Source organism: Sorex fumeus, unplaced genomic scaffold (assembly GCF_029834395.1).
Source record: "Sorex fumeus unplaced genomic scaffold, SorFum_2.1 ptg000151l, whole genome shotgun sequence".
NCBI lineage: Eukaryota > Metazoa > Chordata > Mammalia > Eulipotyphla > Soricidae > Sorex > Sorex fumeus.
Window position 1 is genome coordinate 3,961,405 of NW_026606208.1, and position 15,630 is coordinate 3,977,034.

The 15,630-nt window shown below is 43.3% G+C and overlaps 1 protein-coding gene across 1 annotated transcript in view; it reads right to left on the minus strand.

Moving 5' to 3' along the window:
• The window catches only part of VPS4B (vacuolar protein sorting 4 homolog B), a 32,311-nt gene that overhangs the window by 8,718 nt on the left and 7,963 nt on the right, over positions 1-15,630 (minus strand). The window contains exons 2-8 of the mRNA XM_056106956.1: positions 12,483-12,594; positions 10,960-11,116; positions 8,013-8,080; positions 4,730-4,849; positions 3,208-3,364; positions 2,692-2,840; positions 1,626-1,707 (exon numbers count right to left, since the gene is read on the minus strand). Coding sequence (XP_055962931.1) covers positions 1,626-1,707; positions 2,692-2,840; positions 3,208-3,364; positions 4,730-4,849; positions 8,013-8,080; positions 10,960-11,116; positions 12,483-12,594 — 845 coding nt within the window. The remainder of the gene's footprint in view (positions 1-1,625; positions 1,708-2,691; positions 2,841-3,207; positions 3,365-4,729; positions 4,850-8,012; positions 8,081-10,959; positions 11,117-12,482; positions 12,595-15,630) is intronic.

The following is a 15,630-nucleotide window of genomic DNA, read 5'->3' on the forward strand; positions in this document are numbered from 1 at the left end:
TGGACACTACTCCAGCTCTCTGAGATCGCCCGGATACAGCACCCCACTCCACTCCAATGGGTACATCAGAACAAATAATTCACTCTATTCTAAAGAAGTAATAGGTTTTAAACAGAATAAATAGGTTGCTGTCTTAGAATTTTGGTATTTAGAGAGAGGGAGAAAGCACTGAGGAAAAATCCCGAGTCAGCTCTGTGGCAATAAAAATGAAAACATTTTCGTCTTCTTGAAAGAGAGGGAGGGAGGCACAAAGCACTGGAGCGTGCGCGCTGCACATGAGAGGTCGAGGTTCGATCCTCAGTTATGAATGAACAACTGAGCACTGCTTAGAACAACTCCAGAGCACCCAGTCAGCAGAGCTCAGAAAACTAAAACAGCAGCAGCAGCAACAACAACAAAACCACTGATTTTTTTCCATTATCTCTAGAAATCCAGATCCTCCAAATTCCAGTAGGCAGGGGTCACACCCACCACCTGGCCCCCTGGCGCCGTGTAATCCCATCAACGGCCAAGACTCAGAGACTATAAAATCCAGCTCCCGGAACCGGAACCGCAGGACATCTTATCAGGACATCTTTTTATGACATCTTATTATCTCATTCCTACTCTGGACAAACCTGCAGGCTATCGAATATAGCCTGCCCACAGGGCAGAGTCTGGCAAACTCCCCATGGCGCACCAAATATGCCAAATACCAGTAACAATGATGGGTCTCATTCTCCTAAAGAGCCGTGAATATAATCTCAGGGCTAGGATGAAAGAGACGTTACTGGGGCCTGCTCGAGGCAATCGACGAATAACAGGATGATGAATGAATGAATGAATGAATGAATCTCTAGAAATGGGTTCAGAATGTTTTATTTTGGGGCCACACCCGGTAGTGCCGAGGGCTTGCTCCTGGCCCTGTGTTCTGGGCTCCCTCCTGGGGGGCCCCATGGACTGAATGTGGTGCCAGGGATCAATCCTGGGGCAGCTGCATACAAGGAGAGCGCCCTGCCCTCTATGCCATCACTCTGGCCCAGAATTCGGGCGTGTTTTTCTAGGACAAAGCAGCTAACAAACCAAAAAAGATAAAAACAGCAAAAACAAAAGTGCTGATTTTTACAGTCCAAGATTAAATGGAGTAAGGAAAGAATATAGAAGAAAGAATTAATCTTTTATATATTTCCCCCCACTGAAATACCAAATATTTGGGTTTTTTTACTTTAATTTCTGGGCCATACCCCAGTGGTGTCGAGGCCTTAGTCTTGGCTCTGTGCCCACAGATCGCTTCTGGTGGGCTGAGAGGGGCAACATGGAGTGCTGGGAATAGAAAGACAAGCACCTTACCTGCTACCCTCTCTGGTGCCAAATTATTTGCAAAGATCCAAGGCAACGGGGCTCACAAAACTTAATCCGAACTAATGGTAGGAATAGGTAATTATTTTCCAATGTGACAGATTCCGATCTTAGAAATCTCAACTGGTAATACAGCAAACACTTGCCACTCTTTGTCCAAAGCAAGAGGACAACAGTACATTTAATAATTTTAAAAGTTATTTGAATGTCTCCTTTCTAGAGAAAAACTAAACTATTCATTTGCTATATATCTGTCGTTAGAAACAAGAGAATTACTGTCACCATACCTTCGCCTAATGGCAGAGTCCAGAACCCAGGGTATATTTGTAGCTCCAAGAACCAAAATTCCATCATTGTCCACACCAACCCCTGCATCAAAATATGTGTTATGTTAAATATGCTGACATTTTATTTATTTATTTCTTAATAAAGTAGGAGAGCTGCTAGACGTTGACATTTTAGTGCCGGTTAAGCCTCAGCTTAAAAATATGGTACTTTAATGTTAAAGCGTCTCATCTTGAGACTCTGATAAAAATTCTTTTCAATCAAATATCATACTGCTAAAATATGCAAATATTCCCAATAACAGAACCCCCAAAACTACAGATGCATGTTTTATTTGCATGTAACCTCAGGACTTTATGTCTCCAGTAAACAGAAGGTGACACTGGAACCAGATCACTGACCCTCTTTCCACACTCAGGTATCTGCAGTGGGGCTCACCGCATTCAGACCCCAGCACAACCTTGGCAGCCTGATTGGCAACCTCCCACAGCTACTCACTTCCTGGTACTTTAACATCAAAGTACCAGACAGAAAACCCGTCCTGCCTGCCAGGATTGATTCTGAGCAGAGTCAGGAGTAACTGTTAGCATGGCTGGGCGTGGCCCCCAAAACAAAACAAAATTAAAAAATTTAAGAAAAAGAAAGCCCTTGCCCACTGCTTGCCATACTGGTCACAGAAACTCCTGCACATGACAGAAACTGAATGCACCCCAAGTCTGTGAGAGCACTGCTATTCCAGAAAGTGACAAGTAAGAGCAGGAACGTATTTGAAAGTTTCTTGAAAGACTTCCGATTTCTGTTTTCCTCTTACTAATGATACTGTTTCATGTGTAAGTTCGTGAATGCACAAACCTCTTTACTATTTATGCTAGCAGGTCCCACAAAATGATTATAGTTGAATAAAATTATATACCTAAGTGGTAGATAACCGGAGTGAAAAGAGGCAAAAAAAAAAAAAAGATACACTCAATATCGTTAAGGCTGGAAAATTTCCGCTCAAATTATTTTCTTTTAGAAGTATAATAATGGGTACATGATAAAGAAAATTTTTTAAAAAATTAGCCTCACCTTGCATTTGAACCAAGAATTCGGTCTTAATCCTACGCGCTGCTTCGCTCTCATTTTCGCTTCTTGAACCACAAAGAGAATCAATTTCATCAATGAAGATAATGGAAGGTTTGTTCTCCCTGGCAAGTTGGAATAAGTTCTTGACTAACCTAAAAACAAGTAAAAGCTTTCAGTTTCTGAAAAACAGTAAGTGGCATAACAGTAAAAAAACAATAAAACAACATGCCAATATTAAGTACTATTACTCTACAAGATTTGGAAAAACCTAATCATGTTTTGGCCCAGAAAAAAAAAATGTACAACTGGAAAATCACTTTACAGCTAAGTATTTTTTTTAAACTATCTTTGCCCACAACATAAATCTCAACATAAAGACAAGTCTGATAGAGAGATAGATTACTATGTCACTTGTCTACATGTTTATTATTGAGATAAGAAATTATTACTTGATAAAATGGCATCAGCAATTACCTGACGAATAGAATCATTTAAAAAAAAGCCAACTTATTTACTTACTTTTCACTTTCACCGAGCCACTTAGAAACCAGGTCAGAAGAAGATATTGAAAAGAACGTTGAGTTGTTGGCTTCTGTGGCTACAGCTTTGGCTAAGTAAGACTTTCCCGTCCCAGGCGGCCCGAACAACAGGATCCCCCTCCAAGGGGTTCTCTTGCCTGAAATTCACAGCAGAAAAATAACGTGAGACCTTCAAGACGCTTCATTTCAGCGGCTAAAGACATCACCCATACTGAATACGGCGATGAACTTTTTCTAAAGCTACTGGTAAAATCAAACATTTTTAATTTATCAAAGTAAGAGAGATCATACACAATGTATGTGTGTAATATGTATTTTATATGCATATATATTTTCCCCTAAGCACTTTGCCCAGAGTGTTTTTATTTAGAATCATCTGCTTGCTCGTTCACTTATCATCTATGAAAACTACAGTGTGCACATAGAAAATTATGTATACAGAAGGGCACTGGGACCTCGGTGGGTTACAGCTCAGTAGCAGAAAATGAGTCATGTTAAAAAGCACTTCTCGGTCATTTATTTTGTGCGCTGCTTGATAACAGAACCTACACCCACCGGGAAGGGCAGCTGGAAGTATTTTCTTTGGAAATTCGTGACTTCTGGAAGAGTGAACCTAAGAAAGTTTGGCTAACCCCCCGAGGCAGTTCTATTCAACTGTCTGTTCACTGATTATTATCACATATAGTACATTTTCTTTCAAATAACGAGGAAACTTTTGTTCGTTGTGTCTGTTTTGCTTTGGGACCACACCTGATAGTGCTCAGGGATACTCCTGGTGTGGTGCTTGGGAGTTTCTTGTGGGGGGGGAAGGGAAGAGGGGTAGGGAGGTACTCAGCGGACCATGCGGTGCCAGGGAGTGCACCCAGGCTTCCTGCATGCAAAGCCTGAATTCCTGCATCTTCCTGGTCCCATGATTTGACAAACTTAACAAAACCCTCCCTTAAATACTAGTTGTACAAAATATATGTTAATCTTAATTTTGCTCAACAGGAATTATAACACAGCCTGAAACAAACCAGGCTAGGTTACACCTGGCAATCAAGTATCAGATATACATTAAGAAATATATTAAGGCAACTATGGATAATTAGAGGTATCTGCAAAAGGACAGTAGTCTACAGATGACCAAAGCAAAAACGAAACCAGTTAGTTACTCTAACGAAAACCTTGACTTTTCCAACATATGTGGACTTTCCCCGTCAATTACAATGTTGAGCTCAATTTTCTAATGCAGATATAACACTCCATTTCAATGAGGGCACTGCACCTGTCTCTATCAGACTTACCTATGCTCTATGGGCTGACAACGGGGTGGTTCTGCAATACATGTTTTACAAAGACATACACGTGTATGAAATATCTTTGGATAAAGGCATTACCACTACCTTGTAACAACTGAGGGTAGTAACTCATGATATGGTAGCAAGAATACATACGGCTTTTACCTCAGTCATCAGGGTGCTTTTAAAAATCATTAAACGACAACTTTAAAGTTATCTCACCTGTAAAAAGATGAGGGAATTTAATGGGCAATATCACAGCTTCTTTCAGTGCTTCTTTGGCTCCTTCGAGACCAGCGACATCGCTCCATTTCACATTTGGCCGCTCTATAACAATGGCACCTAAAAAATTTAGGTAGGCTTTGAATTAGGGAAGACTATGCCATCAAAGATATTAGGCAACACGAAAGATGACGTTAAAGAAATAACTCAAGAACTGCCCGGAAACATTTTATAAAAATGCCCCTAAACCTTTCTAAAGCAGATGAGGAAGCAGCTGAATGATCCGTCAGCAGGAGCAGGAATGCCTGGGCGGCTGGCTCATAACTAGAGCAAAAGTCACTTCACTTTGCTAGCTCTGCTTCCTTGTTGTTAGATTAAAATAATTCCACCTGTCCACACTTCCAAGTGACTCAGACAGGTTAGAAGGATCAAGGAACGGAGTATTAGAGTGCTTGGAAACACGCGAAACACCCACTTCACCCACGGCCACTGTCTGAATGACTGACATTCCGGAGCACCGGCAGTCTTGTCCAACAGATTATTTTTGACTGATCATTTTTCCTTTTAAACAAAAGAAATGGTGATCTAATGCTCTCTGAAACTACTTAATATATTTAACGTGGGGCCGGAGCGATAGTACAGTGGATAAGGCAATTGCCTTTCACGCATCCGACTCGGGTTCGATCCCTGGCATCCCATATGGTTCCCCGAGCACCGCCAGGAGTAATTCCCGGGTACAGAGCCAGGTGTGACCCAAAAAGCAAAAATAAACAAAATTTTAAAAAAAAGAAAGAAAATACTTTTAACTCAAGATAAGCAAACGGAAAGATATCCATAGATGTGAGGAGGGGAGGAGAAAGAGAAGGAACGGCATGACAGAAAAAGAGAGTTACACATTCTTGTTGCTTTGCAATACTTTGAGATTTTCAATTTTGCCTTCAAATTAAACCTATTTACAGTTTTGCGTGTGTCTGTACCATCAAAGCTATTTTAATTATTTCATTTTTGTTTGTTTTGGGTGGTGCTCAGGGCTTACTCCTAGCTCTGTGCTCAGGGATCATTCCCAGCAGGCTCGAGGGACCATAAGGAGTGCTGGAGATGGAACCAGATATGCAAGGCAAGCAGCCCACCTGTTTTACTACCGCTCTGGCCCCTAATTATTTCATTTTTTAATGCTGAATATCAAAAAGTCATAACCATCGGCGTAGCAAATCAACAAAAGATTTTTTTAATATGGCTCACTAGAAAACCTTTTTAGGTTATCGTTTATCAAAAGCTTCTCCAATTTTCCAGTCACGGTCACAATCCTCCCGTTGTTCACTGATTTGCTCGAGCGGGCCCAGTAACGTCTCCATCATGAGACTTGTTGTTACTGTGTTTGGCATATCGAATACGTCACGGGGAGTTTGCCAGGCTCTGCCGTGCGGGCGAGATACTCTCGGTAGCTTGCCGGGCTCTCCGAGAGGGGCGGAGGAATCGAACTCGGGTCGGCCATGTTGGCTGCGTGCAAGGCAAACGCCCTACCACGGTGCTATCGCTCCAGACTAATCAACCACAAGCTATGAAGCAGCCTGCTGGAAGAGGACAGACACGTCATAGGGCAGAGTGCACCCCTGACAGAGCATGCTGGCCACTAGGTAAGATCATCCTACCCATCACTCTAAATTATATTCTGCAGCTTATTTCCCCAAATTATAAAAATCTACGTAGACTAAATTAGGCACTGTAGCACTGTTCTCCCATTGTTCATCGATTTGCTCGGGCGGGCCCAGTAACGTTGTGAGACTTGTTACTGTGTTTGGCATATCGAATGCATCACAGGTAGCTTGCAAAGCCTTTGCCGTGCGGGCGAAATACTCTCGGTAGCTTGCTGGGCTCTCCGAGCGGGGCGGAGGAATCAAACTCGGGTCGGCCAGGTAGGTTGCATGCAAGGTAAACGCCCTACCCGCTGTGCTATCGCTCCAGCCCATAAATTAAGTAAAACCATAATTATTGTTTACAACCCCAAAGTTCAAATTAAGTCTAAATTAAGAAAAAAGCCCAAATGCCAATTCCCTTCTACCCTTCACTCTTCTACATTTCATTCGGATTATTAAACCTATGAGGAAATATTTACTTCATTTCATGCGTTCTACATAAAAATAAATTTATGTTATATATATGAGCACCATCTACTCAAATTCTGCTATGAATTTTCTAAATGAGTTATGATTTATCTTCACAGTAAGGTAAATTATGCAAGGTTAAATCTAGGTATTGTCATCAATCATTAATCAAGATTAAGTGTACAGAAAGGAAAGCCTTTCTCTGTTCACGCATCCATTCATTAAGTTCAAATTAACAAAACAGACATTGCCAATCACAGTATATAATTCAAAATAAAAAAATCATTATCTAATATTTCAGGTCTCCACAACTACCCAACAATTAAATAGCTGTCTATATATATATATTATATTAGACAGTGATTTACAAAGTTTTAGGCATACAATGTCCCAACATCAATCTTTTCACCAATGTTCGCTCCCCTCCACCAACAGATATCTTTTTAGATACTCAGAGTGACCATTTACTGAGCCTTGATAATATCAGACAGTATTTACACTGTAACCTTTCAACAGTAGAAGTTACTGATTTCAATTTTGGAGCTCAGACTCTAAGGGATTAGATAACCTGCCTAATCAGGCCCCCGGAGTAGAATGCAGATGAGTGGAAGGAAAACCCACTGCCTTGCCATCCTGCCAATACACTGAGTAGAGTAGGAAGAGCTTGTATCTGGTGGAAGGGAGAATAGGAAGCAGAAATTGGTGAATGTAGATGGCAACAATGAAATGGGGTGAAAAAGCAGACGAGGAAAAGTGGGTGGGACACATGAGGAAGTCACCAATGAATAAACTACGCTATGGCAATGTTGGGAAATTTAAATTTAAATATCATCACACTTTGTAGTAAAAGCTACCATCTCTGAAAGGGACAAGCAAGACAAACTAAAGGGCGTAACGTGGACTGATAGGGCATTTCGAAGCAGGTAAAACACGACTAATATTTTTATGGTATAAAACCCCCAACCATTAGAGACCCAATAGAATAAATCCTAAGAAAATGTCTACAGAGTTAGCATGTGACCTGGGAACTAAAGTCAGTTCCTGAACCTCATTTAAATAGAGGTTAAAAAAACTATTCAAATAAGCAATTAACTGAAGCAGATTTTGGGTTTTGCTTTAATTTTGTTTTTTAATTTTTTAAGTAAGATAGTAAACTTAAAAAGAAAATCCAAAGCAACCTTGAAGTTGATTCTGTAGTTTCTTTTTTTCAGGATCATCAGATTCTCCTTCTCCATCACTGTCATTCCTAATAAAAAGAATTTAATATATTCAAATGACCTCTCATTGCTATCAAAATAAGACAAAAGTGAAGAAAAGATTAATCCAAAATACTTGTGATTTAAGTGCAAAAGCAAGACACATTAAAAATTATATTCTTGACAATTAAGAATAGGTTAAACAGCAGGCATTATTATCCATTAAGTTGGAAACATGAACAGGAAAAAAAAAAGAAGTCAGGAACTTGCTCCAAATTCCCAAGACATTACCTATGCATGTCTTAATTCGTAAGTGCATGACCCCCACAGCTCATTTTATGTAAGATATAAGATAAGCTGCAGACTTGTGAACAACAACAAAACCCATCATGACCAGGCTTGTTTCCATTTCAAACAAGAAGTCACTACTAGGGGGTAAAAATGAAGAATAATCATGATTTGAGGTACAAAGGCCTGGACCCTAAGTCTGGGCTTTCTTACAAAAAAACTTTCTAGCCCTAAAGAAAAATTAATCAAGCTAGATGTTTCATATCTGGGAATTTTGTTTGAAGAAATAACTTGTGAGTTCAAGGACTTGTCTGAAAGGATAATCATACCCATACTTTTTGCATCAAGAAAAAAAATCAGAAGTAATATATGTTCATTTATAGGAATTAGTATATGATATATTCAGTGCAAACTTTAAAAATGATGTAGAAATAGTTTATTGGAAATATGTTCATGATAAAATGCTGAATGGAAAATGTTAAAGTAAAATATATGGCATTATATAGTTTTTAAAATATGAGACAGTCCTCTTTTTTTTTTTGTTTTTGGGCCGCTCCTGGCAGTGTTCGGGGTACCATATGGGATATGCTGGGGATCAAACCCAGGTGCAAGACAAGAGCCCTGCCCACTGTGCTACTGCTCTAGCCACAAGACACTTGACTTTTTTTTTTTTTTGCTTTTTGGGTCACACTCAGCAATGCTCAGGGGTTACTCCTGGCTCTGCGCTCAGGAATTACTCCTGGCAGTGCTGGGGAGACCATATGGGATGCCGAGGATCGAACTAGGGTCGGCTGCGTGCAAGGCAAATGCCCTACCCACTGTACTATCACTCTGGCCCCAAGACACTCCCCTTTCTAAACAAGCTCTATTCTAAACTGCAGACCTTGACTACCCTAAGTTGGAGGGCTCGCTAAATAGCATTTTTATACGCACCAGTATTTTGGATGAAGGTGTCGGGTGAGGCTGTGTGTAAACACATTCAGTTCCCACTATTCCAACTACGTTTTTTTGTCGTGGGGGCTGGACTTAACCCTGCTCCTCGGCTCCCTGCAGCGAGGGTTGCTCCCAGTCTCCCCAAGAAGACAGGGGCGAGCGGAGGTGGGGCTGTGCGTGAGGCCGACGCCTGCCTGCAAGCCTTCCTGCACTTCAGCAGTGCCGAGGTCCTGCTGTCTGCTCCCGGCAGCGCGGATCCTAAACTGAACGCCCCTCATCAGGCGGGGCATTGCTCCCAGTGATAGGGAACGCCTGCCTGGCTCCCACCCCCCAATTCTGTAAGCTCCACTGTAATGAACTCATTTGTGCTTAAATGAGCCAAAGTGAACCATGCTGCTCCAGACAGGAGAACCGGCGCACCCCGACTAGCAGGAAGCCTCTTAGAGCAAGCCAGAGGGGCTCCAAGACTCTGTGAGCCTCCGCTCCCAGGGAGGAGAGAACACAACTGCTAGCACGGAGTGGGGGAGGGGGGCTGAGATCTTGGCACTTCTGCAAAGGATTTTCTCAGCCAGGTCTGGGTTAGCTGTGGAGTGTTCCAAGGAGACTTCGAAGCTATGCTCTGGAGACACAAGGTGACTCCCTCTGACTCTGGGCCACCAGGGTCAGCATTCAAGGGGGGCCCCACTGGGGAGTCAGTGCTGCTCAGGCCTTCTGATGCCAGGGATTACCCAGGCCATCCAGGTGGTGGCCTTTAAGTCACTTCCAGCAGCCCCCCACTAGTTCGGAATTCCAGTCTGGCAACAATAGCCTCAGCGGCCTTTTTTTAATTCCAAGAACCCTGGCAAAGTCCCATCTGCTGAAACTCCACAACCCAAGGATCAGCAGGGATGTGGGTTTTGTTACGCTAATGCTGTAGCTGCAGAAGAGGAAGTGCTCTTTGGGTTCGCAGACCAGGACTACAAAACCTGGTGCTTGTCCCTTTCTTCAAACTCTCACACAGCATGAAGCAGTCGGCTGTCCAGAGGCCACGGTGGGTTGGGGGGGGGGGGGGGGGGGGGGACTGCAGGACACCTGACAATGCTCAGAGGCCATGTGGCACCCGAGATTGAACCCGGGCCAGGCCCGTGCAAGGCATGCACACTGACTACCATCTCCCAATCCCCTAGAGCCTCGTGGGTCCGTCAGTCTGTGTCCTCTGGAACCACTCCTGGCGCCAACAAAATGGCCAGTGGGTGAGGGTGGAAGTGTCCCAGCACTCAGCAGAGAATAATCTCCAACCTATTAGGCTGAATAAAGTAGGCATCTGGAAATAACGTCTTCAATATTATTTAATGGCCAGAGGGCACAGACTCCAGAACCATTCCTACCAGTGTTCTCCTATACTACTACTAAATGATCATAGAGGATCGTTTGAGGATTTAAATGTCCTGAGTCTGACACATTAGGGGCTCACAAACATTTTCTGTTAAGGACTGATGAGCAATAATTTTAATGTTATATGGGCCACAGAGTTTTAGTCACACGTACTTGATTTGGTTGGTATGACACAAATGCCCCCAGACAATAGATAAATGAAAGGCTGCAATTACGTTCCAACAAAACTTTATCAATAAAAACAGGCAGTAGAGAAGATATGGCGCATGGCTCAATGTCAGTAGCTGAACAAAAGATATTTAATAAAGGTTGAAATAGTTGCTAGAATACATACCCCTTCTCCTCAGCTGGGCTTGGCTGTCCCTCTTTCACTGGCTTCTGGGGTTTCTTCTCTTTCTTTTTCAGGTACTCCTTTAGTTTTTCCGCTCTATCAAGATATTCTGTGCACTTTACCCTGATACTTTGTTTGGCTTTATCTCCCTGTGTTTCATCTGTGGAAGGGAAATGAGAATTTTTCACATTAGTGTTTTATACGAAACAGTTAAACTCTTAGACATACATTTTAAAAAAGAACTATGGATTTGGGGGGGGAGGACTGTCTCTAATACCAGTTGTAATAAACAATTATCAATTCTTTTTTTTATTCCTTCCACAATGCTGGAGGTCAACAGTGGTATGATTAAAAGATTTTTTCAGAACAAAACAGGATATTATATATTAATGCTGAATCATACGAAATCATTTCATACTTGGGGTTTCTTAGTCTCTTAAATTCTGGGCACACAGCTGAAATCCGCTTTCTCAGACAAAAGTTATTAGACAATGAGCACTGGAGCACTGTCCTCCCGCTGTTCATCGATTTGCTCGCATGGGCACCAGTAATGTCTCCATTGTGAGACTTGTTGTTACTGTTTTGGCATATCGAATACGCCACGGGGAGCTTGCCAGGCTCTGCCATGCGGGCAGGATACTCTCGGTCTCTTGCCAGGTTCTCCGAGAGGGATGGAGGAATCGAATCCTGGTCGGCCATGTGCAAGGCAAATGCCCTACCCACTATACTACTGCCCCAGCCCCTGTAGAGGAATAAGGACCCTGATGGAGTTAGGGAAAACTAACTTAGCCTACGGAGTGTGATCTGGGATATATAGTGAGATGTTCCCAGGAAGAGCCACCACTTAAGCTTATAAAGCTCTTATTGTGTTCCTACAAAATGACTAGAAATATTATTGGAAGTAAATTTAATAAGATTGTTTAAATGGATTACTGGCAAAGGAAAGGAGAAAGCAATATGCACTTAGAGAGAATTCCGCCCTTGGGTGGATCTCCTAGTAGGAATCCAGAGGGCTGAAGCCCCTAGATGACATACTGTCCCTGAGTGGATCTCCTAGAAGAATTTGCCCTGAAGGAAGGGCATCTGCTCACTGTCCATGATAACGTTCAATCACACCTATGTGTAATTACCACCCCCAACCCTCCATGATTTCTCTTTACCTAATGCTATGAGACTTTCATAAACGGCCCCTGATTACCAACCAAGCTGTGGCTCCCGTCCCTTTGTCCCGCATCGGCTGGCCAGGGTGGGGATGCAAGAGCGGATGGAGAACGTCCCTGAACACACTAGGGGAAGCCCAGGTCACCGCAGGACAGTGACCCTCTGAATAATGAACTGTGTAACTGACATCTGCATACAAGTGTTAGATGAGCACCTAAGATGAAACTAGTGTGTCCTGGAGAGCTAATGGGATTTCCCCTCCCAACTGATGACTTAGAGCATCCTGGCACTGCATTCCGTTTCCATCAGTAAAGCGCCATTCCTCCTCTCTGTGACTCTGAATAACACCTGGAGCAGGAGCTTACACTTGACCACGTGGAGGAAATACTGCACGGCGTGCTGGTACAGCTGCAGGGCCTCCTCGTAGTTCCCGGCCTTGTCTTCCTGGGCCGCTTTGCTGGCGAGATCAATCGCTTTCTAGTGGAAGGAGGGAAAACCGCACCATCAGAAGCAGAGCACAAGCACAAATTGAGTTTTTTTACTGTCTGCTGAGCCGTGCCTGATGGAGCTCAGGGAGCAGTGCGAGGGATGCGGGGCAATCACCCTACCCGCTGCACAGTGCTCCAGTCCCCAGCACAAGCACACGTTTGAAACAATTATCCCTGAAAAAAGTTCCTCTTCTTTGGTTTCTGGACTACCCCCGGCAGTGCTCGGGGGCCTCCTCCTGGCCTGCGCTCTGGGATCACTCCTGAGTGTTGAGATCAATTTTGTGTGGAAAAATGTCTGACCTCTGTACTATCGCTCCATCCCTCACCCCAATTTTTTTTTCCCTTTTTGGGTCACACCCAGCGATGCACAGGGGTTCCTCCTGGTTCATGCACTCAGGAGTTACTCCGGCAGTGCTTGGGGGACCATATGGGATGCTGGGAATCGAACCCGGGTCGGCCTTGTACAAGGCAAACGCCCTACCCGCTGTGCTATTGCTCCAGCCCCGCACCCCAATTTTTTTATGTACTTATTTTTTGGTTTTGGGTCACACCTATAGGTGCCTGGGGGATCAAGAGCCATTGGGGGTTCCAGGGACCCAAACCTCGGTTGGCTGCGCGCAAAGCAGGCACCCTGACAGGTGTCTCTCTCTCCAGGCCCCGTTCCAAACTTTAATCTTAAAACAAAAAGTATTTTTGCTGAATCACCACGTATTTCCCAAATCATAACTATACATCACAAAATATGACTATGTGTAAACGGCAAATCATACTTATTCTATAAACAAACACTATCTGAAAATTAGAATATCTAGTGCCAAGCAGAGTCTCACAGAATTTCTGCCGAACAGAAGTCATATTAGGATAACTGAATAATTTTAAAACTTAGATTAAAAGCCTTCAGGGTGAGTCTCAATCATCCCTATATTACCGTAGCTAGAGCAAGTAACACTAGGTGAGTGCAAGTGAGGTGTCACCTTCAGAAGCAAAGGGAGAATGAAATAGCAAGATTCAAATGCCCAAATCTTTTACCCACTAATTAACTAAAAGGGTTAACCAAAATAGTAAAAGACAGACAACTTTTTAAAAAGTAAAACAAAAGGAGCCAGGTTTGATCCCCAGGACCACATCTGGCGCCTCAAGTTCTGCCAGGAGTGATCCCTGAGCATAGAGTTAGGAGTAAGTCAAAAAAAGAAGAAAAAAAACCCTAAACTTAAAAAGACATATTTTAAATACTGATAGACTGCACAAAATAGAATGCTATAGAATTACTGAAACAATACTAACAAACATTTGTACATAGAAAGTATTTACACGGGAAGTCTTAAGTACAAAGGTAGGGTGAATTCAACTATTTGCCACATACCATCCTCAAAAAAAAAGAGCAGAGAAAAAAATGAGACGAAAATGTAATAAGGCTTATGTTGATTAGGCAGTTTTTTTCATTTTCTATGTTGGCATCTTCTAAAAATGTCCGTAATAAATATGAACAAACATAGTATTTAAAACAACCACCCCCCAAGCAAATCCATATACATTTGCATCAACTGACTTTTGACAGAAATGCAAAAGCACCAGTCCAAGGTGGAAAGTCATTCTTAGTGCACAGTTCTGAAGCCACTGGCCACCCCTGAGGGGTAGGAGGAGGGCAAAGGGGAAGCAGGGGAGGGGAGAGGAGGGGAGGGAGAAACACTCTAACCTAAACCCTACAAAGATGAACTCCAAACATTATGCAGTCTTCAAAGCCTGAGCATCTGGAATTGGGCAAAGAAAAAGTTGCTGTTCCTTTTCGTTTCGTTTTGTTTTGTGTTGGCAGGGCCACATCCAGGTGCGCTTGGGCGCTGCTCCCCAGGGGGGGTACAGGGTGGGGCCCAGGGGTGCTGAGAGACCATGCAGGGCAGAGGCTGAGGCTCCTGCAAGCAAAGCCCGTGCCCCAACCCCATGAACCATCCCTCTGGCACAAAAACTTGGGATTCTTGGTCTTGCTATCGAAGGGACAATATACCCAGAAATAAGGTTTGTGGCTGGAGTGACAGCACAGTGGGTAGGGCATGTGCCTCGCACGCAGCCGACTTGGGTTCGATTCCTCCATCCCTCTCTACTGAGAGTATCCCACCCGCACGGCAGAGCCTGGCAAGCTCCCCGTGGCATATTTAACAGTTAACAAGTCTCACAATGGAGACGTTACTGGTGCCTGCTCGAGCAAATCGATGAACAATGGGAGAGGAGAGTGCTACAGTGCTACAGTAAGGTCTGTACATCACATATCCATAAAAGGTCTACCATCTGGACTCTATAAAGAATCCTCAAAACTCAACAGTTAGACACTCCACATATAAAAAGGGTTAAAGATAGGGACAGACATAGAAGGACTGCACTCATTTGTGGAGTATAAAACAACATATCATGAGGCTGACACCTAAGGATAGTAGATACATGGGACAGCTAGATTGCTCCATAGCTGGAAGCCTGCCTCATGAGCAAAGGGGAGAAGGCAGCTGGAACAGAGAAGGGATCACTAAGAAAATGCTGGCTGGAGGAATCGGTCGGGATGGGAGATGTGTGCAGAAAGTAGACAAAGGACCAAACATGATAACCTCTCAGGGTCTGTATTGCAAACCATAACGTCCAAAAGCAAAGAGAGAGTATGGGGAATCATGTCTGCCACGGAGGCAGGGGGAGGGTGGGAAAGGGGGGGACATACCAGGGATATTGGTAGTGGGAAATGTGCACTGGTGGAGGGATGAGTGTTTGATCATTGTGTGATTGTAACCCAAACATGAAAGCTTGTAACTATCTCACAGTGATTCAATAAAATTTAAAAAAATTTTAAAAATAAAATAAAAATAAAAAGGGTTAAAGACATGCAAATCTTCCACTAGCAGGCTGTTTATGCAGGATGGGCAACACACAAAAAGCTGTTCAACATCACTAGCCGACAGGAAATGCAAGTGAAAACCACAATGGGCTCTCACCACACCCTGTCTTTCATCCTGGTCTCCAAGACACTGCAAAACCAAGTGCTCCC